This window comes from Nelumbo nucifera, chromosome 2 (assembly GCF_055504915.1).
Source record: "Nelumbo nucifera cultivar China Antique chromosome 2, China Antique-T2T, whole genome shotgun sequence".
Classification (NCBI taxonomy): Eukaryota; Viridiplantae; Streptophyta; class Magnoliopsida; order Proteales; family Nelumbonaceae; genus Nelumbo; species Nelumbo nucifera.
The window spans coordinates 108,920,845-108,946,108 of record NC_142650.1 but is presented as its reverse complement, the minus strand read 5'-3'; the positions used below and the strand labels follow the sequence as shown (position 1 = coordinate 108,946,108).

The 25,264-nt window shown below is 35.0% G+C and overlaps 1 protein-coding gene and 1 pseudogene across 3 annotated transcripts; both read left to right on the top strand.

The window, feature by feature from the left end:
• Positions 1-8,379: 8,379 nt before the first annotated feature.
• LOC104590097 (uncharacterized) lies at positions 8,380-10,820 on the top strand. Of its 3 annotated transcripts, XM_010248631.3 has the most exons (3): positions 8,380-8,588; positions 8,764-8,904; positions 9,080-10,820. In XM_010248631.3, exon 3 carries the CDS (start codon positions 9,099-9,101, stop codon positions 10,470-10,472), a length of 1,374 nt encoding a protein of 457 aa, XP_010246933.1. In that variant the 5' UTR covers positions 8,380-8,588; positions 8,764-8,904; positions 9,080-9,098; the 3' UTR covers positions 10,473-10,820. The 3 variants fall into 3 exon arrangements, with proteins under 3 accessions (XP_010246933.1, XP_010246932.1, XP_010246931.1); XM_010248630.3 differs by lacking the exon at positions 8,764-8,904 and having other exon boundaries at positions 8,381-8,588; XM_010248629.3 differs by having other exon boundaries at positions 8,381-8,588; positions 8,764-10,820.
• An 11,968-nt stretch (positions 10,821-22,788) lies between these two features.
• Positions 22,789-23,569, top strand: LOC104590101 (small ribosomal subunit protein uS7 pseudogene; annotated as a pseudogene).
• The last annotated feature ends 1,695 nt before the right edge of the window (positions 23,570-25,264 follow it).

Genomic DNA, 25,264 nt, shown 5'->3' with positions numbered 1-25,264 from the left:
GAATTCATCTGAGTGGGTGATCATAGTGACAGGATCAGCCCCTTTGCCGGACAAAGGTAATGATCGGGGATGCACTCTCTCTGATGGAAACCAAAGTTGCTGGCAGCTGATTTTAATCGTTGAAATTTGTTTTGCAAAATATATTTATATAGAGATATACATATATATTATGGTTTCAAAATGTTTGCAAAAGGTTTTAATTCCCGGGATCCATGTGAGTAGAGAGTGTAACACTGTTCCTTGCAGCTGAGGGAGAGGTCCTCTCTTGTCGGGCAGTGTTTGGTCATTATGGTCTGAGAGGTTAAGTGTAAGACCATTAAGGGTAATACCTGATGGGCTAATCTTGCATCTGCCTACAGTCCCTGGGTTTTTATAAGGTGGCTTGGCCTAGGGGCCACTTAGTGTAAGTGTTGGGCCCATTAAGAGCCCATGGTGATGGGCTCAGGGGTTCACTGTCCATAACAGTGAATTCGGCCAGGCCTTGTAACAGAAGCTAGGCTGAACCCATGTGGCTGATGTGTAGATCAATGTTTGGGTCTCACGCCATACAAGGAAGCCCAACTGGGCAGCAGTTTGGAGGCCGAATGAGCACATGGACTTAATGGGCCTAAAGCCCAATTTGAACTGGTATAATTAGATTATTTAAAGAGGGACGGTTCTGGGATTTAGATTAGCATATGGGATAGGGAGTTATCCCTATCCATTCAGAGAGTCCAGATCCAAATAGAGATTTGGATCAGGAAGCTCCTAATAAGATTAGGAGGACTGATCTAATATGTAGATAAGATAAGGGCTTATCCTTATCTCTTAAAGAGAGTCCAAATCCAAATAAGGATTTGGATTAGGAAACTCTTAATGAGATTAGGAGCTCTCTTTAAGGCTATAAAAGGAGGAGGAGGGCGAACCTCCAGACTGAACTCAATCAGATCTCAGATCATAGAAAGAGAAAAGACAGCAACAGTAAGACTGCGCCATCTTCTGCTCTTGCACCCTTCTCCTACTGCCACTATTGCCAGTTCGATCTCCACTATAGGAGTGATCAACAAGGGTTCTTGATATCAGTTTTTGGAGAAAAACTGATTTGAAGTCGTGCTCACATAGCCTCCATCGAATTCTTGCTGAAGGATTTGGTTCTTGGGAAGAACCACCTGCTGATTCTGCTCCACCCTACACTGTGTCATCTTTAGTGGGAGCAGTCTTTGGAGTTTTCCTTGGGCGTGAACACCTTCGTTGGGAGTTACTGCTACTCCATATCAGGTATATCCCTCTCCTACCTTTTGGTTTCAGATCTGGTTCGGTTTAGGTTCAAGATTGATCATTGAAAATGTAGATTTTCTAAAATAATGAATGTGATTCCCACATGGGAGAGAGAGAAATTTTTGAAATTTCGCCCACCTACCTACAGGGTTTGGCTATCCATATGATGGTTCTCTCATCCCTTCAATCAATTCATGCCATAAATGCAACAGCCTTGAATGTTGTCACAAAACCAAACACCAAATCAAGGTAACCATCATGGAGATCAAAGCTCAAATGCAACTATTTCAAGAAAGGTGAACACACAAAGGATCATTGTTACAAGCTTCATGGCTACCCTGTTAACTGGGAAAGGGGGCACAATTCACGATCCAAGAAATCTGGTGACACTCGAACTGCAGCACAGACATTCTTTGAGACAGAAGAAGTTAAGCAATCTCTTTCTGATAATGCATATCCGATCATTGGACTAACATATGAGCAATACCAAAAGCTTATCAACATTCTTGGACTCGAGAAGGCCCCATCAACAAATCCTATGACTTCATCTAACTTTGTTGGTATGATCACTGAATCTTCATTACATGCATCATTTGGGATTCCAGATACAAGTGCATCGGATCATATGACCCCATATCCTGATCATATGATTCCGCTAAAATCATCTCATCCTATGAAATTACTGGATGGTATAGTCTTGCCAATTACTCATCATGGACCAGCGTCTCCTACACCTTCCCTCACCAATGATAAAGTGTTATGTGTCCCACAATTTCAATGCAATCTCCTATCTATAAGCAAATTGGCCTCACAACTTCACTGTTGTGCTATATTTCTTCCGGATTTTTGCATATTGTAGGACCTAGTCTCAAACAAAGTGATTGGAGTGGGTAGAATGCACAATGGAATTTATCACCTACATACTTCCAAATCCATGCCATCCACAACCTCCCCATTGTCGACAGTTGATGCTGGTTCTTTGACTTCACCTACCATAAATAGTTGCATTACTATTGATTACCAATTGTGGCACAGACGGTTAGGACATGCATCCTCCAACCGAATTACTTTATTGTTTGGTTGCTCCCCTGGTGAGGATCACTATTGTAAAGCTTGTCACCAAGCAAAATTCACTTGGCTCCCATTTCATCTCAGCACCTCCAAGGCTGTTGCACCCTTTGATTTACTACATTGTGTCATTTGGGGTGGGTATCGAACCCCATCCATCACTGGTGCTCATTTTTCTCAACCATTGTAGATGACCATTCTCGATGCACTTGGGTGTATTTGATGAAAAATAAATCGGAGATGTTTTCTCTTTTGACTGGTTTTTGTGCTATGGTCAAAAATCAATTTGGAACCTCAGTTAAGGTTATCCATTCTAATAATGGGTCTGAATTCACATCTAGACCAATGATGGAGTTTTATACAACAAACGGTATTATTCATCAGCGTTCATGTGTTGACACTCCTCAACAAAATTGAATTGTTGAGCGAAAGCATCGACATGTCCTAGAAGTGGCACGAGCTCTTCGGTTTCAGGCATCATTGCCCTTACATTTTTGGGGTGAATGTGTTCTAACAGCTGCCTATCTCATCAACTATACACCCACTTCCACACTAAATAGGCGCACACCTTATGAGAGACTCTATTTCGCAAAACCCCTTCATATGATCATATCTGTGTTTTTGGATGCTTAAGCTTCGCTAGAGTCGCTCTAAAGCCACATGAACAAGTTTGCTACAAGGGCACGAAGATGCATCTTTGTTGGTTATCCTTTTGCGCAAAAGATTTACCGTTTGTATGATCTTGACACATCAAATATTCGTCTCACGAGATGTCACCTTCCATGAATCTGTCTTCCCTCTCGCCGCCACCACAAATCAGAACAGTTGCCTAGTGCTGATGATGGCCTACCTATGGTTGCTCGCCCCCCATTTGAGTTGATGACCAATTCCAACATGGAATCCTCAATCGCACCAGCACTCACTTCCAATCCTACACTTGTCATTAATCAACCTGCTGAACTTAGGCCAACACATGCCCAATGCACACCCTCTCATCTTCAACACATGCCCAACACATGCCTTCTATACTTATATTTCATCTCACATTGAGCCCAGACCTACCATTAAGCTGCCAAGGACCCAAAATGGCAGCAAGCTATGGCGGATGAAGTAGATGCATTGGCATGGAACAATACTTGGAGTATAGTGGATTTACCCCTGGGAAAGCATGCCATTGGCTCAAAATGGGTGTACAAAGTCAAATGTAAAGCAGATGGTTCTATTGAGTGGTATAAAGCTCACATTGTCCCAAAGGGTTACAACCAAGTTGAAGGGTTAGACTACCACAACACCTATCCTTCTTGCATGGTGATTTGCATGAAGATGTTTACATGACTATTCCTCAAGGGTTCGAACAAGGTTAACCTAATAAGGTTTGCAAACTACATAAATCCCTATATGGGTTCAAACAAGCCTCCCAAATGTGGTTTGAGAAGTTCACCATCACTTTGAAGCAGTATGGTTTTCAACAATCTCTCAATGATTATTCTCTCTTCACTCTTCATTGTGATAGGCATTTCACTGGTGTACTTGTGTATATGGATGATCTCATTATTACTGGTGACTTTTCATCATGTATTGAAGACCTCAAGAACTATCTTCAGTCATGCTTCCCACTCAAAGATCTTGGTCTGCTGACTTACTTTCAGGGTATTGAAGTCATCACTACTCAAAGATCTTGGTCTAGAGATGAGGTTAAGGATGAAGCTAAAGAACCAAAGTTTCAAGCTATAAAAATTGTAGATATTAAAAATCAAGAGGCTATAGGGCAAGGAAAAATAGAAATTGTTGAAGGAGTTTCCAAGACCCATGATCAACTTAAAGTTAAAGATCAAGAAGAAATAACTATTTTCTCCCTACAAAGTGGTTACTTTCAAATTTGAGCCCACACACTTAGACTTGTCTGCGTAAGATTTTACCATTACACCAAGCTTGGGATTTCAATTGTTATTTTGGAGGAGTCATATTGTAGGAATTATAGAAAATTGCTATTGTTTCATTGTTTTAATTCTTTTGAAGCTTTTTGCGGATGTCTGAATGGTCAAACTTCAAAAAATAGTCATTTAGGTCTTTAATACTTTTTTTCTTGACTCAGGAGTTCTTGGAATGATAGGATTTCTTTTATAGTATTGGATTCTTTTTATGATATTGCTTTTTTTTTAAAGAATTTAAACCCTAATTTGATTTGGATTGTTTTTGAAATTCTTAGTATGGGATAAATGCTCATGGGAGTATTTATAAGTTCATAGATTTGTTTTCAAAATTTGTTGTAATTACTAATTAAACTAATTACCTTAATCTAGTCTCCTCCATGTGGATACTTTTCTTCAATGAATGCTTATTATTTATTTATTTATTTTTTAAGGAAGAACTCCTTATTTTTCCTTTACCTTCCCTAACTTAAGTTGAAGGGTTGCCCAAAGGTTTTCCTTTTCTTTGTTATTAATGTCCTCAAATACAAAGATCACTTATCTTAATTTTTAGGACCCAAATAATGCTATAAATAGTGAAGATGTCCATAATTTTCTTCAAACTATATAGTTGATTGGGACTTTAGGAGATTATGGGTTTCTTCCTTGCCTTGCTATAAGAAAATACAAACTTTTGATTTCTTGACATGTCTTCCTAATTGTTGAGATGATTGATGACTATTACTTTGTTAATGGTGATTTTCATAAGACTCTTATATTGAACTGGGGAACCCGAATTGAAGGCTTGGGAAATATTTTTTCATTGATCAATCTTTTCTTTAAAAGGAAATAATTGAAAGTAATTTGTCACTTTTCATTATATTTTTGTTTTCTAATCTTCTTGCCAAATTTTTTTCTTTGTCAAGTGTCCATAAGCAAGCACAGTGCATCTAGAAAATGAGGGACTTTCCTATATTGAAGAAGAAAATTAATATTGTTAGTACATAACATTGTTATAATTTGGTTTTACTTGTAAAATTCTAGACACCTAGGATCCGGAAGAATGCAAATAGAGTGTAAATAGAAATATGTAGAGTGCATTATGGTCCATGTAGATGCAAAGTTGGTTTAATTGTGCATAGTTAAATTTACTTTCTTGCCAAATGTTTTTTAGTTGTAGCATGTGCAAACACAAATCCCAAGATTAGTATGTACCTTTTTAACATTGATGTAACCTTGAGTGCAAAGTTTACATTCTTTTTCCAATGTAAACTTTGCTCTTATTTTTTGTGGAAACATGCTTTAAAATTTGTAAAAATTGTCATTTTAAGTACATAAATGCAATCTTACCAAATACCCACAAAACTGAGAAGAGTGCATATGCACTGAACCAATGTTTGTACCCTTCCAAAAGGGAGTCCTACCATTTGGTTCTACTTGTAAAACTAGACACCTAGGTGCCTAGCTAGTCAAGTAGGTTCTCCATTGTTATTTAGACTTGCGTATACACTTTGAAAAATATGAGGATTATTGGATTTACTACTTTCTATTTTAATGTTGTTTGCTTCATTTGTTTTTATTTAGTTTTGTCCAAATTTTTTTAGCACTTAAGTAATGTAATGCAAATATGCAACACTTGGTTCTTTGCTTTCATTCTCTCAATATATTTTCAATATTTTTTCTCCTTGATACTTTCTCATATAAATGCATGATTGTTACATAGTGAAAATATTTTTCTTGATACCTTTCCCATCCATTTTCTCATAGACATGACTTCTCTACTAACGCAACAAGTGTTGAAGAGTAATTGCACCATATAGCTTTTACATGTTTTGTGTATGATTGCAACAATTAGGAACCATTTGATAACAACTTAAGGTTATATCTGATACCATTTTTATCTCTAACTTAAACATTTTGGGTTGATAAATACAAATTGACATACAATTTTTTGAGACTATGATAGTTGTAACGAGTATGCCTTAAAAATACACATGTAAGAGGTTGTTTCTAGAAATATCAAATTGGTGTTTCTTGCTCCAAGGGGTGTAGTCTAATCATTAATATAGCCGAAATAACTCTCACATGTGATGTAATAACACATATCTCTCATTAATTTGTATTGATCAACCCAAAACATTTGAAGTAGAGAAATCAATTATACCAAATACAACCATGAAAGACATATTGCTTTGTCTTTTAATTGATAGACATATTTAAATAATAAAATAATCAAGATATAGTAATCTACAGAACTTCAGCTCCAACTATTAAAGATCCCACAACTTCCATAAAAACTTCTTTATTAAATGACAAAGAAATAGCCTCTTCACTTCAACTACTTCAATTGTTATCAAATGGCCCCTGAATGATTGCAAATCCAAACCAAGCACATAGTTTGGATTTGCATCGTAAATAAATGGTTTGGTGTTAATCAATACATTGTTTATGTTGCAACAAATTACTTTATAAATGAAGAAAAGGCAAATTTTCATACCATTAATAAAGGGATTTGCCTCTAATTGATTGTAGTAATTAAGGGGTCATTTGATAATAAAGAAAAAGACTCATTGCTTTGTCTTTGACAAAATGCTTAAATAATAAAACAATCAAGATGTAGTAATATACGGAACTTCAGCTTCAACCATTAAATAGTCCACAACCTCCTTAAAAACTTATTCACCAAACGACAAAAACTATAACTTCTTCGGTTCAACCACCTTAGTTGTTATCTAATGACCCCTAAATGATTGCAAATGCAAATCTTGCACACAATTTGGATTTACAATTCAAATAAGTTATTTAATGTTAATGTAGACATTTTTACCTTATAACAAATTCCTTCACAAGGAAAAAAGGGCAAACTTCCATTCTCTTTCCCTAAAACATATTCTCTACTTTAGAATTTAATGTATTTGTTTCTAGTGCAAAAACAATTATGTATCATTCAAAAATTCTCTCTGACCGGCCATGAATACAAATTGGTTTAATTTCGCAATGATAAATTTTGTATTTCAACCAAATGGTTTTTTTTTTTGTAATCAGTGTAAACATGGATTACAAGACTGAAATCCACCTCTTTTACATTAATCAACTATAAGTGCAAAATTTGTTTCCAAAAAAAATTGGTATAGTTGTCAAGACCCCAAAACATGATATGAATGGCATATATATGGTTGATTCATAAGCAAAATCTTAGAAAGGCAACTGAAATTTCAAGAAAGCTTATTATATCAACCTTTATGTTGCTTTTATTTGTGGTGATGTTGGTTTGATACATAAATCTATTTTGGTTCAATTTTGTAAGTATGATCATGGATTGGATAGACTGAAAAAACCTAGTGGATTGGACCAATCTAGTCCAAAATTGTCCAAATTATTCATTGAATTGGATTAAACCTGGTCCATTTGTAATGGGCTCACATTGGACTAGATCGGATTGGACCAAATCCAGTCCAATCAATACCCCTAATTAATACATGTAATACTTAGAGTTAGACCTATTTTTCAATGGCTTTAATAATACTATGTAATGTCAATGCTTGCAAATGGTGGTTGTCCAAATATTTTAATTTTTAAACATATTTGCTTAATTAAGTTATGATTTTGCCTTTTTTTTCCTTTATTTGCACATGTACATGACATGTGCCCTTTTACTAATTTTATGTAGTTAATTTAATTTTACAAATTATATTCATAAAAACCATAATATATATAACAAAATATTGAAAATGAAATATTTACATGAATACTTTAATTTTGAAGCATTGTTTGTAAAATAGGCATGAGGAAACAAAATATTTACATGTAAAATATTGGTCGTTAATATGTAAAATATTGAAAATGAAATATTAGAAGGAACAAAAATTATTCAGGAGATGATAATTTTTTCATGGTTGCAATTTTTGAATAAACTGTTCTTACTTTTATATTAATTTAAAATCATTTACGAACTATATTACTTCATTACAAATATAGGTCAACCATTTTACCCAAATACAATGAAATTCCAAGGGACTAATTTAATCCAAAAAATTTCCACCCAAAACCTATCAATTTTGATATTGTTTCCGAAAAAGGAAAAAGAACTGGAGAAAAGAGGCAAATGGGCCTTTAGGGTCCAGAGTCCAGACCGCAACTACGGGTTGTGTCCCCCCATACGAAAGACACCCTCAAATGGTTAATACTCCAGGAAAAGCAGTGAAAGAAAGGGAAAAGAAAAGCGCGTTGATGAGACTTGAGAGAGGTCGCATGGTTTGCCTGGGTTTTGGACCGCCAAACCAAATGCAATTCGATCTGCTCTCTGTCTGATTGTTGTGCCGAAATTGAAACCGCCATTACCGACATATCAAGGTCAGTTCCAAATTCACTCCCCCCCCCCCATTTGTACTCTCTCATATTCTCGATTTAATTATTCATGTCTGTGTATATATATATTTTTAACAATTTCACTTCATTTGGGTTTAGATCTTCATATTATCTGCATTATATAGTTATTGTAATGATTCTGCTACGTTTCCTTTGATAGAACAATTTGGTTTTGGAGGGTTTGAAGTTAATGTGGAGAAGGTTCTGAAGTGGATCGGTTGTTTTTGAGGTGATTGTGTGGTTTACCATGAAGGGTTAGAGTTGTTGAATGGTCTTGGTCTGGGGATTCAGAGAAGAGGAGGTTGGTTTATTGCAGTTCTTTTGGGTCGGTATGTAGAGGTTTCTAGACTAGAAGGGAAAACTAGGGTTCTGTTTCTTCTGTTACGATGGTGATATTTTGGCTTTAAGGTTTTTTCGTGGCTGCTGTGATTTGTGAAAAATTGAGTGAACGGCTGGAACTTTGTTGCTTTTTGCAGAGGAAATCGGCATCCGGAAATGGATAATTCGGTTATGGGAGCTGGGCTTTTGTCAGGTTCAACATCGGGGATTTTAGAGCTGGAACCTTCCATTCAGAGACACCAACAGAGCCATTCGGTTTCCCATCACCATCACCTGCAAGCGATGAACTCGCTGACTGGTCTCAACGGTGATCACTCCATGGGGTTTATGGAAGCGAAGAGCACTGCCCCAAAAGGCATGCCGATGAACTGTAGTAAAGGGAAGGGGTTTACTAAAGCTGGTGTTGCTACCTCTGCTGCTGCAAATAATAACAGCAGCAATACAAGTGATGAAGATGAACCCAGTTATAATGAAGATGGCAATGATCCGCACTTTAATGGGGCAAGGGGCAAAAAGGGATCTCCTTGGCAACGAATGAAATGGACTGATAACGTAGTTAGGCTTCTGATAGCGGTGGTCTCTTTTGTTGGGGATGATGTTACTCCTGAGGGTGTAGATGGGTTGAAGAGGAAGTCAGGAGTTCTGCAAAAGAAGGGTAAGTGGAAAACTGTATCAAATATAATGATGGAAAAGGGTTGTTATGTCTCACCTCAGCAATGTGAAGATAAGTTCAACGACCTGAACAAAAGATACAAGCGGCTGAATGAGATCCTTGGAAGGGGGACCACTTGTAGAGTGGTCGAGAACCCTGCACTCTTGGACACCATGACCAATATCACAGCAAAAATGAAGGATGATGTCAGGAAAATTTTGAGCTCAAAGCACTTGTTTTACAAGGAGATGTGTGCATACCACAATGGACAAAGGATACCCAATACTCATGACTTCGATCTACATTCTTTACCTGCCACAAGGTGTTCAGAGGGTAATGGATTTGAGGGGGAAGAAGATGTGGAAAATGAGGATTGTGATGATGGAGATTCAGATGATGAAGATGACAACAATGCTGAAGAAGATGCAGAAAGGATGGGGGAGTTTGGAAAAAGGAGGGAAAATGAAGAAGATGGCAATTTGTGGCTACAATCTGGAATTTATAATAGCTTTGCAGCTGAAATAGCTGGAGTTCTTCAAGATCCCACGAAGTCAACATGGGAGAGGCGGGAATGGATTAGGAACCAGTTATTACAACTCCAAGTAAAGAGGGTCAATCTTCAAGCTGAAGCTTTCGAATTGGAGAAGCGTCATTTGAAGTGGCTGAGGTTCTGCAACAAGAAAGATAGGGAGCTAGAGCTTTTGAGGCTGAATAATGAGAGGATGCGATTAGAGAACGAGCGGATGACATTGCAGGTGAAGCAAATAGAGCTGGAACTTGATTTTAAGAGGTCAGAAGCATCTTTAAACCCTGTTTCTCTTGGAATAGATAGACGGCAAGGAGGAAGAGATCAAATTGAATCAGGAAGGGTTCAGTAGCTTCATTTCTCCAGGGGTCAAAATTTTGTTGCAACCTTACCCAATTTGTTGCTAACCTCAAAGTTTTTACTTCAAGGCTTACAAAAGTACTAACCTTCATTTGGGTGCATTTACAATCTACTAGACACCAATGTGTGTATTCTGTTGTATATTTTAATAGGTGGCACTGAGTAGCTCCTTTTTCCACAATGTACAAGAGATCCAGTTCTTGTAATTATATGTTTGATGTTTCAGATATGATTTGTGTTGGATCATGTTATCATGGGAAAAACTTGATTTTCAGTGTGATATTCTAGTTATAATTGCCTTTTTTTAATGTACAAAAAATAATACGGGTGCATTAAGAAATTGGCCTGGATCTGTGATATAGAAAATTTTGCTTTTATTTATTTATTCTTTTTTTGGGGGGGGTGCAAGATTTTCTCAAATATTGCCTGTTTTCTCAAGAAACTGTATAGCTGGGAGCCTGGGGACCAACACTGGTTAATGGCCTTTCCTTATTTTGAGAAGGTAAAGTGTAATATAATTCTCTATATGCAAAAATTATATAGGTGTACAAGAATGTTCATGTGCAACTAATTGGCATACGCATGGAACCCAAAGTATAATAGTTATCTAAGACATATACAATGGTTTAACATAAAAAAAAAAAAAAAAGTATCTAGGGCTTCTCTGTGATCCCAGAAATACAGTAGTCATGTAACCCATGAATAGATTGTGTTGAACAGCTTCATCAAAATTGTCTCTACTGGAGAGGACCGCCAAGTCAAAAACCAGATGGTATGCCTCTCTTGCTTAGCTTCTCATTTACCCTTGTTTGGATGATTGCTTCTCAAGTTGCCATGTCGACAAAGTTTCTTTAGACTGACCAAGGAGAGCACCTTTTGATTCCAAATGTCTCTAAGAAGTTGACCCATAATATGATGTAGAATTTGCAATGGATGAAGAATGTGATTATTAGTTCTCCCCACTTCCTGGAAAAGGACACAATTCTGATTGGGTGTATCCATTCATAGTCAAATTCTTGATTCTACCTCATCTGGTTTTGGCATTTTTTGTATAGCTATTGTAGCAATATATTCTGTACTTTCCAATCATTCAGACTACTTTAAGTAGGAGTTAAGATTATTCTTGTAAGGCAGCTTCATAACAATTCTTGGTTATGCAGCTGGAATTGGTGGATGTTATGTAAGTCTAGGAATAACGACTTTCAATGGGCAAGAATCATACCAGTTATCAAACCTGACTACCTGATTAGTTTCTTAGATTTGCATGATTTTTAGGTTCCTCCTCAAACTCCACACCCATATGTCATGTGTCATGGGGCTCCCAGCCCAAGTGTCTTGCTCCATATTTAGCTGCCATAATTTGGCACTAAAGTCTATTTGGGACTCTATGGTGTAGCGGACAGAAATGCCATGGAAGGCCAGATATTTACCAGAGGGAGGTAAGCCCACCCTTTGGTCAACTTATCCACTTATTTCCTCTTCACGTTTTCCACCCTAGATGAAACGTGAGAAAGATTGAAAGCTTCAAATGGGATTTTTATGTCTGTTAATTTGGTGATTCCTGCATGAAAGTGTTCTACTAGATTATTTGCTACTTGCTTGCTTGTATGCAGGATATGAAATATTTTGGTTGATGTAAGTTTGATTGGTAAATTATTATCTCGATATGTTCCATCTAGTCTGAGGACTGTTGCATTTAAGAGGGAGGGGCAAATTAATGCTGTGATTTTTATCCCTAAATTAATATATTGTAGTTCGGTAGCTGTAAAATACATAGTCATCATCATCATCCAAACCTTATCCTAACCGCGTTTTGCCATTAATTCTGTTTAGTGCCGCTTAAATCATTTCTTGCCCCTTTTACCCTTGATATTATCTGCCACTGCCATTGCAAACAGGAGACTGTGCCTTGTCTTAAATGACAAGCATTTTTACACGTTGCCATTTTTCACGCCCGTCAGTTCCACACTATGAATTGGTTCATGGTTGCATTAATGGGGCTTGAATGGTTTTTATTTTATCTTCAAGGAGAGATCGGATTCAGTACTCACAAAGACCATTCTCACACCGCACTCTACTCAGTTGCAATTGTGTATTGGGAATATGTACTCGTATGTTTTTATACATGGGAGATAGCACGGTACTGAATCCGAGTTCAAATATCTTAGGATTTTTTGTGAGTTTTTTTCTTTTCCTTTTTTTTTTTATGGAAATAACGCTGTGCCTATTTTTGCTGGAGTTCTGTCTTCCGTAGCTGACTTCAGTCTTCAGGCCTTCAAAGGAAAGCACGGGCCTCACATTCCTCAGAGGTGCAGATTTGTGCTGAGATGTTGCATAACTTTTTTGTATCAGCGTTTCCAAATAAGCAACATGATATAGCCCCCTTGGCAAATCTAGACAGGTAGCAAACATCACTAGGATCATCCATATCTAGCCTTTTGACGAACCAAACAGTCAAGTACCATCCCCAGTTGTCTATAATGAGCTGATTCAAATGATCTTGTTCTCGAAGAAATAGATGGTCATAAGGCTCAGTTTGGGAGGAGTACAAATATTAGTATGTAGAGTATAAAACTTTGTATTTATTGTATTATTTTGTATGTATTTATACTCTTTTTAAATTAATAAAAAATAGCAATCTCTCTTTCTCTCCACCCCAACCTAATAATCGGTGTTTGTAACATTTTCCTGCATCAATATGCTTGATACACAAAAATGGTATATGCTATGATAAAAATAAAGGTAAAATATAAAAACCTCTCCTGAAGTTTTTGACAATCATAACAATCTCCTCTAATGTTTCACTTTAACAAAATCCTCTCCTTTTGCAGTTACCTCCCTTTCATCTTTGTTCCAATATTGGAGATTTCAAAGTTATGAAATTACCCTTATAACTTTTTTGGGCATCTTTCAATATAATTCAAAATACCATATTTGCCCTTCTAGACTTCACTAGATCTAGCATTTTTATAGAATAAAATTACTTCATTCTTTTTCAATCTTACTTAAGGAATGTTTTTTTTAATCAAAAGTGAAAAAATCTTTTGGGGGTACTTTAATAAATTTCCATATGAAGGGAGGTAACTGCATATATAAGGGAGGTTTTTGTGAAAATGAAACTTTAGGGGGCATTTTTATGATTGTTAGAACCCTAAAAATAATATTGAGGATTCAAGAATTGGCCTAAGATATTTCTAAGAAGAGTATTAACCCTTTGAAAATGGGCAGATGTCTTAAATTCGTGTATTTGGCATTTCAGTGATTCCACGATATGATACGATATGCGTGATATGGGTGTATCATATTGATAGTTTAAACCTTGATTTCCCTTACTCCATAAATTCCTTTTTTCCACCAAGGTTTAAAAGGCCAAAGGCATAGTTGAAGTGTAATGTCCCAAAAAACGCGAGGCATAATCCTCAAAATTTAAGGAAAAAATTAATTACAACTTATAAATAATAAAAACAATATATAATATACCAAGTTAAAGTGGAAAAAAAAAGGAACAAATATCCATTGTAAACAATAATTTTTAGCTTTTAATCATTAAATAAAATAATAATAAATCAATTAACAATTTTAAACGCTTTAGATTTCATGTTTTAAAATGCAAAATTCTCAAATTATTGAAATGACCAATTTAAGGGGTGTTCTACAACATGGTTGGTTTTGTTTTTGAAAACAAAAACAAATGCAACAACAGCAAAAAACAACATAATTTTTTGTTGATGTGGCAATTGTTTTTGTTTTCAAAAAAAAAAAAAAAAAAAAAAACTTACCATGTTGTCAAACACTCCATTAGAAGAAATGAAACAACTTAGTTGATTTGATCTATGCAAAAAAGAAATAATAAATCAATTAAGAAAAAATAGAAAAATAACACACCTGCCCCAGTTTACTAATAGAAAGGAAACAACTAAACTATGTAAAGTTAAACAATGACTGTTTTGTTCATAAAAAAGTCATTATCAAAGGGGCAATGTTGTCCCATCATGTATTAACATTTTCCCGCGGGAAGGAAAATTTACCCAAATGAGGGGATAAATTGATCAACTCTTGCATTGATCAACTTACCTGCCCCAGTTTACTAGAAAACAGAACAAGGCCTTAAATTTTTTAGGACTCCTTTTGGCCCTCTCTAATAAAGCACTAGTATAAATTAGATGAATAAAGTTAGATTAAGAGTTAACCCAAGACCAATTCTAAATATGAATCTTGGGATGGACCGGAACTGATGTCTAACCCCAAATTTAACCATCCAAGTCTAACCAAAATTTCTATCCAATCCCATGCATTACATGAATTTGGTTAATAGAAATATTGAAAGCCAAATTGTGGTTGCATGATTGAGGGTTTTATTCCACAAGAAATTTGTAAGTGAAACAGTGGTAAATTTACCATTGGGCGTTGTTTTTGTTTTTTTTTTATCTTTTGACGCCATCATTAGAACTGCTCAATAACTATGTATGAGGTCGAAGAAGGAAAGCGAGTGACGAGCAAGATTATGAGCCACCTTATTACAATTCTTCTAATATGAGCAACTGAGCAGTGGGAGAGTAGCCATGGGCGTTCTTGTCCATGTCAACATGTCTTCGGACACCATGGGCAATTGAATGCTTTTAATAGTAGCCATCAATGTCCTCATTAAAGCATTTATTGAGAGAATAATTTCAAATCATTCACCAATGCAATTCGAATGGATGGCCATTCTATTTATGCCGTGTGCAAGTAGTTTTAGTGGGTGTTTTGTATTGATGTCGTTTTCTGAAAAAACAGTGTAACATCAGAAAAAGTAGTGGTTCAAACAAGGCCCTCTTGTTTGGTAATGTTTTTTCTAAAAAAATGTTGTTTAGATCATGTCTTAGAAATCAGGTAAATGTAGTGGAGCAACACCAAATTTAATGTTTTTTGAGAAAACATCAAATTAATACCAATGATGCAATGATGTGGCATCATCCTGGATGTTAAAAATGTTATTTCAAATATTGATACCGGACAAAACCAATATTATTTTCTCAGAAAACGTCTATGTAACAACATCGGTTCCAAACAAATACAACTCCACATGCCTAACACCATTTTTATGAAAAAACAATACGATATTCCACACCTACTTAATGTGCCAATGCATATTAATACTAACCTTTAGCATGTTAATGGAAGAGAGTTGGCATAATCACTGTATTAAATACGAAGTAGGGGAGTATTATTACATTGGGCATAGGTGGATATGGCATTGAAATTAGGCCATTCCACTCGTGGACTTGTATTGGACGTATTGTATGATGCTTTGAATCTTGTATTAAGACATATTAATTCAAGATTTGATATTTAAAACCTATTTAAAGAGAGGGGCTTAGAAGGTGTTTAAAAGCTTGTAAATGGGAGCCACGTTCTGTGCACTTGTGGGTGCATTGGACGCGTGAACCCGCAAATAGAAAAAGGACACATTAACCATGTTAATGTTAACACGCGTTTGAATTTTAACGTGGTCTGGTTGGTTCAATCAGACACGAATTGGTCGTGACACCAGAGCTCCTTCAATTGAACTCTCCCCATACACCGAACCCTTCCTCCATCAGCAGCAACGAGGAGACCTCTGGCGGTTCATCAACGGTAACAAGAAGACCTCTGGCGGCGACAGGTACGACTGTTGCTTTCTCTCCTCTTCTATATTTCTTCTCTTCTCATCTGGTCTCCATCGACGGCAATAGGTATGACCATTTATGGTGGATGGCAACTAGACCTGTTTATGAGTCGGACCAGGCAAGGTTCGGGCCAGGCTTTTATTCTGTATTAACAGATTTTTCTAAGGCCCGAGTCTATAACTTAGCACTTCAGGTTTGTCCACCTGCTTCAGAAAACATTGAACTCTGGCATCAAAGCAATCAGGAAGAAATCTTTGTCATCAGTGGAGAAGAGAATAAGAGGAGACGGAAATCTCCTTGTTGCCGCCGATGGAGTAAGGGTTCGTTGTATGGGGAGGGTTTGGTGGAAGGAGCTCTGGTGTCATGACTGGTTCATGTGCAATTGAACCAACCAAACCACGTTAATGCTCAAACACACATTAATTTAGCATGGTTGACGTGTCCTTTTTCTATTCGTTGGTTCATGCGTCCAGTGCACAGAACGCAAACTCATAAATGTGGCCAGGTTTTGAGATTTGAAAGTGAGGGAAATGGGGTAAATATGCAATGCAGGATGTCCTGCCCATGAGAACTCTGCCCACGTCTACTCACAGCATACTGCCCCCTGAATTGAGAACATCTCCCCTTGTAAAATGCAAGAGGTTGAGATATTCTCCATATGTGGTTGTGATGTTATGTGGTCAAATATGGGTAGAGCAAGGTACAAAGTATTGATACTATCTGATACGCCGGTAGAGCGTATCGGCCCTTTTTTTTATGTTCCACTTATTTTTTTCAATTTTGGTTCAGAGGGTCCGATTTAAGTCCCGGTTACCCTTTGAACTAGGTCCTGACCGGATACAGCCCCTATAGGGGTGTATCAGGAAGGGCCCGATATGATATGTCGGCCAATGCGTAATGATTCTTTGAACCTTGGGGCAGAGTTCTCGTGGACGGGAGATCCAGACTCTATATATGCATTTTGTGGCTCAGTTTGGAAGGAGTATAAATACAAATATAAATACATACATGGCATAAACTTGTATTTTGTACTATACATATTTGTATTGTAATCCTTCCAAACTGAGCCTATACAATGTGTAAAACAACTCTTTTTAGTTAGGGTGCAAATAGATACGAACATATCTAAATCAGGGTATATCTGAATCCAATCCAAAGATCAATCGGATCTCATAAAATACTTATTTGAATTTGAATCTGATCAAGATGTCTATCTACATCTGATTTAATTTTAAAAAAATAATAAATTATTAGAAAAAAGAAAATGTAATACTTTAAATAAAGAAAAACAAAAAAATACAAATATTTTTTTCAATTATTTTTCATCATATATATATATATATATACATTTTTATAAAAAATAATATAAAAATTGAAAAAAATGCAGTATAAATAATATATATATATATATATATATATATATATATATATATATATATATATATCATATTAGATCCTTTTGGAGTGGATAGGGGTGAATCCAGTCTATTTTTAATTGGATCTGATTATCCTATCCAAAAATCCAAAACAGAGATATCCAAATCCAATAATATAAGATCAGACTTCAGATTGGGTCAGATCAATTTGCACCCTACATTTATAGCTGTCCATTGGTGTTTTCCATGTAACTCATTACTCGTTAGTCTACAGTCATGCCTCCAACACTATTACTGTTGCATGGAGTTTGTAGGCAAATGTGTCATGCAAGGAGAGCCCTACGTAACATTGGCTATTGAATTTAAAATAGACAAATTTTCTCCAATACAGGTTGATACCTTCTAGCACAAGAGAAATGGCATGGGAATTACGCCTTTCCTACCATGCTATTCCATTGGTGGTGGTCTCTATTATATTGTAAGAATTGATGATGTTGATGAGAAGTTATAGCATGATGATGAAGATACTCATTCTATAGCAACCATGGAATTAAAAAATGGAAAAAAAATGAAAAAAAATACTTAATTCTGATTTAAATATAATGGGTTGTCTCCTAAAACACCCCTATAATTTTAAATATTTATTAGAATATACTATATAATTTGCATTTTACTAAAAACTCTTTATAGTTTTCAACTCGTTTACTTAAATCAGTCTAGTCGAAAATGACAGTTTTGACCCAAACATCCATCCTTTCCTACCTGTAGCAGAATCACAATTTCAATACAATTATTGAAAATTGACATCCGCATTCCGCCAAATTTGAAGACCTCAGGTTTGAATTTGAATTCTAATGAACTTGGAATGGATCCAGATTTTAATCCAATTCTACTTTAATTTTTCAAAATATAGAAAAATAAAAAATTTAATTGCTTTTCAACTTTTGTATATAATAAAATAATATAAGTATAAGTTATTAATTTATTATATACATGAATTCATATATTATATAATATATAAAATACATTTTTTCATAATTTTTAATATAACTATATAAGTTTTATATATTAAAATAATAAATACTATAATATTATTGGATTCAGATTTTAATCGAATGATATGGAGTTGGGTCCAAATCCAATCGGATCATTAATTGAATATGTTTTGTAAAATCCAAATCCCATGCAATTACAAAAATATATCATTTGCATATGAAATAATCGGATTCGATGTTAGATTAGGCCACGGAATTTTGGATATCACCCAGAAGTCTAATCAATTGAAAGGAGAAAAACACCATGATTGACATTTCTTCTTCAATCCTTAAGTCTGGGTGTGACATACCTTATTTAGGCTCTAAATCTATTATTATCACACAAAATATGGAGCTCAAAAAATAGCACCTAGGAGTGTTTTAATAAACAAAAAAAAAAAAAAAACATTTTTCATTCAGTTAACATGGCTTCAATTAAGTAAACCAGTTGCTTAATATAAGGGTATTTTCACAAAGGGATTACAGTTGATATGAGCAATTTTTGAGTCTTATTATCAATAAAATAATTTTTAATATAATTTTAAAAGTATGATAATTTTTTTTTAAATATAAAAAAAATAGAAACACTATTCATCTTCTTCCTCCTTTTCACCATGAACAAATTTCTCCATCTCCGATCTCTATCTTTCTCTTTCTTCTTTCTCCAGTCTCAAAAAAGAGAATATCAGCAATAATCCCTAAATCATAAACCCATTGGATTGATGATCAGCCCAGACTTACGTGCGACACAGATTCCAGTGCGCAGGGTATCATTGAGGGAATCGTAATCGGGTTGAACATATAACCTTTTTCTCCTTTTCACAAACGTGAAATCAAAGGGTCCTCATATTCATCCTATTCATGATGATGATAAAGCCACGCCTCTGTATTGCTGAAAATTTTTGTACTTTTCGATGATGCAGCTTTAACATCCACCGTGAATAAGGTGGTTACTCTTCTGGTTGCTCTTCTAACTGGTAGCTCTTACTAACCAGTTGGTCGGACTTACGAACCGATTGCTCTTCTGGCTCCCTACGGAGTAGAGGCCATCACAAACGCAGTTGAAGTGGCAACGTCTGAGGGAAGTTGATTCATGTCGGCTGACTGCAGGTCGAACCCCAACGCAGGATTATCCACCTTGATCCGGAATGCTATCAAAGCGTTCATCTGTTTATCAAGCATGTCCGCCTCTTTCCTCATCTCCTCCACTTTGGACTTGTAAAAATGGTTCATCTTGTTCAGTTTGTCATCAAACCTCCCGAAGTAGACCAGCTCGTATTCTCCTCCTTCATCTCCCGACATAAGAAAATTAGTCTGGTAACGCCCTTGATTCGAATTCCCTTCCTGCGTCCTCAACTCTCTTCCTCGGCTGCTAGCAAGGTTTAAAGTATTGGAGAGTAAGTGTATGGGAAGAACAGTTTTACGAAATGTATTGGAGAAAAACTAAGATACACATAAAAACATTATAAATACTTTAATAAATCATAAAAATACATCAACAACACAGTAAATATAAGACCCCATGAGTTGTATATACATTAAATTGATATATTTTAGTGGCTTTATGAAGAAATATGTTGTAGCTAATTATAATTTCATTAAAAATCATATAAATAACTATAATTTATATATTATAATCTTAACTTTTAATGTTTTATGGGAAGGGAAAAACCCAACTCTCTTATCTAGCCACAAAACATGCATTGACACAATGATTGTGGATATGATAGATCGTGTCAAAACATGCATTGACACAACAACTCTCTTATCATTATTATTTATTATTCATATTCAAAAATTATAAAAGAAAAACAAATATTATATAATATATTCAAAAATTAGTTATTAAAGAAAAATTTTCAATTGCTTTGTGGATATGATAGATCGTCACCATAGAATTATAATATATTCAATGATTGTAATCAAATGATAAAATATAATTAATTAATTTTTTATTTTTTAATTCTAAAAATATAAGAATAGAAAAATAATTATCAAAGAAAAAGTTCAATTGGTTTATGGATATGATAAATCATCCATAGAATTATAATATATGCAATTGTTGAGATCAAATGATAAAATATAATTAATTATTATTTATTTTTCAATTCTAAAAATAAAAAAATATTAAATAAGAAATTTCAATTGCTCTATGTATATAATAGATGAATCCATAGATCTAAAACATATTTAGTCTTTATAGGTAGAGAAAAAATTGCATTTTCAAATTTTTGTTAATGCATATTTTTCCCAAATATCTTCATGAAATTTCCATAAATTTACTAATAACACAAAAAAAATTGTAATTTTGAATGTAAGAAATGTATATCAACATAAATTTAAACATTCAAGAAAAAAAAATCACAAGATATTATACAAATTGAAAAAAAAATACCTATTTTTGCTATACTTTTTCAAAATTTGAAAAATCTTTTAAAAAATTAACGATTCACATTAGTGTCTTGCAAACTTTTGCAAATCTAGCACTCTAGAAATGAAGCTTGGAGTTTAAGAGTCATTTGGGGATGAAAGAATGCTTATTTCAGGGAAAATAAGCTTGCTTTCCCCCTTTATTTTCTTTTTAGTTTTTGTCGTATCTTTTTCGTGGATATGCTATTGATACACCCCAATGCGCCCCCAATACGGGTCAAATGCGCACGAAAAGAAGATAAAACATCCGATTTTCATGTGTATCCTGTATCTATTTTTCAAAGATACGATACGATACGCCTCGTGTCAAGCGTATTGTATCAAAATTTTAAACCTTGGCTACTAGGGCTCTTGAGGTTGTGGTACTGAGGACCTTGTGTAGTTGATCATTAGAATATGAAAAACTTATAAATAAAAGAAGTAATTTGTTTGGTTGTCTAAAGGAGGAAGAAGATAAACAGTATTTTTATATTTTTTTGATATTTTTTTAAAAAAAAAAGTAATGTTATTCTAGAAATTATATTAAAAAAAAGTATTTTTATTGATAATAAAACCTAAAAGCTGCCCTTATCAGTTGTAATCCCTTTAATAAATCTGTAAAATTATGGGATTACTTTAATAAATAACCCTTCAATCCGTATAGGTTTCATAAGTGTTCACCATACATAACTTAATTCCTCTATCATTTCCCAACAATTCCCAAGTGTATCCTGGTAATTTATACTTCACATTAATTATTAATATATATAGTTCTCCCATATTAACCCAATAATATATGCATTGTTTATGTGTTTATACCTTTTTTTTTGTCTTCGTGTTTATACTTAATAATAATTGGTTATTAATTATCGAAAAAAATATACTAGTTATTTGAGCCATGGGAATAGTGTTATTAATTCATTTATGACATTTATATAATGGGTTTCCCTGCTGTATTCATATGCGTCTTAGTCATTCAATTGTGCTAAAAAAAAAAAAGTCTTGGAACCAACTAAGGAACATAGGGTTCGTTTGTTTTGTAGTTTAAATCGGAATTAGAATTAAAATCGGAATGATTCATTCTACTGTTTGGTTGAGACAAGAATGGAGATGGGAATTGGAATCAATAGGAATAAGATTTCATTCATAAGAAAAGGGCAAGGAATGGCTAATCTCTCAAATAGGGAAATGCTATGGGAATTCCAATTCCAAACCCCTATTCTAATAAATCAAACGGAGCCCTAGTTTGTTTATGTCTTATTTTAAATTTTGTTATAGTTTGTTTGTCTTATTTTAATGAAATTGTGTTTCATGAACACTTCCACGATCAACGGCTAGATCCTTAACCCTCAGCACTTTCCTGTTGGGATCAACCCAGATGACAACTGTTGACATGCATTAAGAGCTAGATGTTGCTTCTTCTATTCACACTCTCTTTCTTGCAAGGGAAGTTTTAAGAATCCATTTTGTCTTAGTGCATGGGCCCGCCAGGACTTGTTGCATCTTGCATGGGCCATGTTTGAGATGGGTTTTGGGTAAGGCAAGCACAGCCCGTCCAGGCCCGAATATTGGCCCGGCCAGCACAGCCCATATTACTCATCTATCAAGAGCCAAGGAAGGGGTGACATGTGATCGTAGAAAAGGGCAGATTGGGGAAATTAAATCATCAAATATACATCAAAGAACAGAAAAGAGGAAAGTTTAATTTAGAAAGGTTGGAATGAAATAGAAATTGAGCTGAACAAGGAAATCCTAGTTCTGCTTCAATAAGGGCTCCCACTCTATATAAAGGAATTCAGCCTAAGATGATTTTCACACAATTATTTTGAAAGAACGTCTAGCTCTGTCTCTGTCTCTGTGTCTTACCAGAAGCATCTGCACTATCCAGCCATGGCGATCGTCGTCGTCGGTGAACCAGAGGTGAAGCTGTTCAACAGATGGTCCTTGGACGAAGTCCAGGTTGGTGACATATCTTTGGTGGATTATATTGGTGTATCTCCCAACAAGCACGCAACCCATGTCCCACACACAGCAGAGAGGTATTCTGTGAAGAGGTTCAGGAAGTCTCAGTGCCCCATTGTGGAGAGGTTGGCCAATTCCGTTATGATGCACGGGCGGAACAATGGGAAGAAGCTCATGGCTGTCCACATCGTCAAGAAAGCAACGGAGACAATCCATGTGCTCACGGATAAAAACCTATTCAAGTTATTGTGGATGCTATAATCAACAGTGGGCCGAGAGAAGATGCAACTCGTATCAGTTCTTCTGCTGTTGTGAAGCGTCAAGCTGTTGATATCTCTCCTCTGAAGCGTGTTGACTTAGCACTATACCTTCTTACGAAGGGTGCCCGAGAGTGTGCTTTCAGGAATATGAAATCCATGGCTGAATGCTTGGCCGATGAACTTATTAATGCTGCCAAGGGCTCATCCAACAGCTATGCCATTAAGAAGAAGGATGAGATTGAACGTGCTGCCAAGGCCAACCGTTAAAAGAGATTAATTAAAGCTCTGTGGGCTGCGGCTGTAGGTGCGCGTTAACGAGGAGACGACCTTTATGGAAGAAGAGAGAAGAGAGTTTTAATTATTTCTTTTGTTTTATTTTTCTTTGTTAGAAATTAGAATGACGTCCACTAATTTCCCTTCCGTTTTTTTTTTTTTGGTAGAAATTATTAATGAACGTTTCTCGATCTATAAAGCTTGAAAGGTCACAATGCAATTTTTATTTTTCTTCTGTGTTTTATTCTTTGTTTACGACTTTCTTCATCTATCTATCTATTTATATAGTAGCGACCCCGTGTGATGCAAAGAATTAGAGTTAAAAGTTAAAACTAATTATTACATGGAGCTATACAAACTGGGGGTAGGGATGGCAATTTTCTCCACCCCCGCCAAGTACCCAGCCTCCTAAATCAGGCTGGCATGGGATGGAGATTGTCCTAGTAGGGATAGGGTGGGGATGGAATTAATAGGAATACCTAATTGGAGACCGAGATTGAAGCCCAAACCCTGCCCCAACCCCGATTATATATATATATATATATATATATGTGTGTGTGTGTGTGTGTGTGTGTATAATATTGTTTATGTTATTTATAATATAATATATATCAAAATATATTTAACATATTATTTACATTTTAGTTTTTTCTTTAATTTAAATAAATACTTTTCTAAAAACAAACTTTTAATTACAAAATTCAAGGATATAGGTCCTCTCATGGGAAAGCCCTCTTTTCGAGGACTGGGGATGCAGGCTAAATTTTTTGGCAAGGATTAAAATTCGAGGTCGGGATGGGGAGTATGATCCCTGCCCCAAACTCTCACCCATTGCCATTCCTACCTTGGTGGTCATCCCCTAAACCTATAACACCCCCTAAACCCATAAATATAGTTTCATTAGTTATGGTTAAATGTAGTATCCAACAATACTTATGGAATTTATTAAAATTTTCCAATTATTTATTTGAAAAATTGAAAGTTTTATAATCTAAGTTTCACTAAATTTCAGCAAGTAATTCTTACAAAAACTTAAATAATATTCAATAATATTAGTAATTATTGAAACTATAAAAAAATATTTCACAAATTAATTTAACTAACCAAATTAATTTAATTAATTAATTTACCCATGTTTTTGCTTTTTAGATGGCTTACAATATACAGTAAGTGGTGCTTTAGAAGGAATTTTAGATGGGAGATATTGTTTAGGAGAAATTTTAAGAAGGGGTTGAGCCCATTGGTAACATGAGAGAGAGAGAGAGAGTTGGAGTGGAACTCTAGTGAGAAGAGAGGGCTGCCATGTGGAAATATAGATTAAGAGGTGTTTTAGGAAGAATTTTAGGTGGGAAAGATAGTTTAGAATAAATTTCAGGAGGGGGCTGGCTAACTGATTGAGAATATGAGAGAGAGATTTGGAATGGCACTCTAGTGTAGAAGAAAGGGTTGTCACGTGTAAGGGTGTAAACATATCGAGTTCGAATTGGATCAAGCAATATCCAAATTTGATTCGATATCCAACGGATTTTGAAAATTAATATTCGAATTTGAATTCGATTAAATATTCGAATATTTGATTTGATTCGAATTCGATTAATTAATTATTTTATGTAATTCATAAATATATAAAATAAATATTTTATTTATATAAAGTATTTAAATATATAAATTATTCATATAATTTAATTATTAAATAAGACATTTAAATATTTTATGTATTGTATATAAGAATTAAATAATCGGTTGAATTCGGATATTTTTCGAATCAAATCAAGTCATATCCAAATTTGTATTCGATTTATTCAGTATGAATAGGATATCC

Coding starts and splice junctions, on each gene's coding strand:
- LOC104590097 (XM_010248631.3), top strand. CDS start 9,099: ATGGATAATTCGGTTATGGGAGCTGGGCTTTTGTCAGGTTCAACATCG.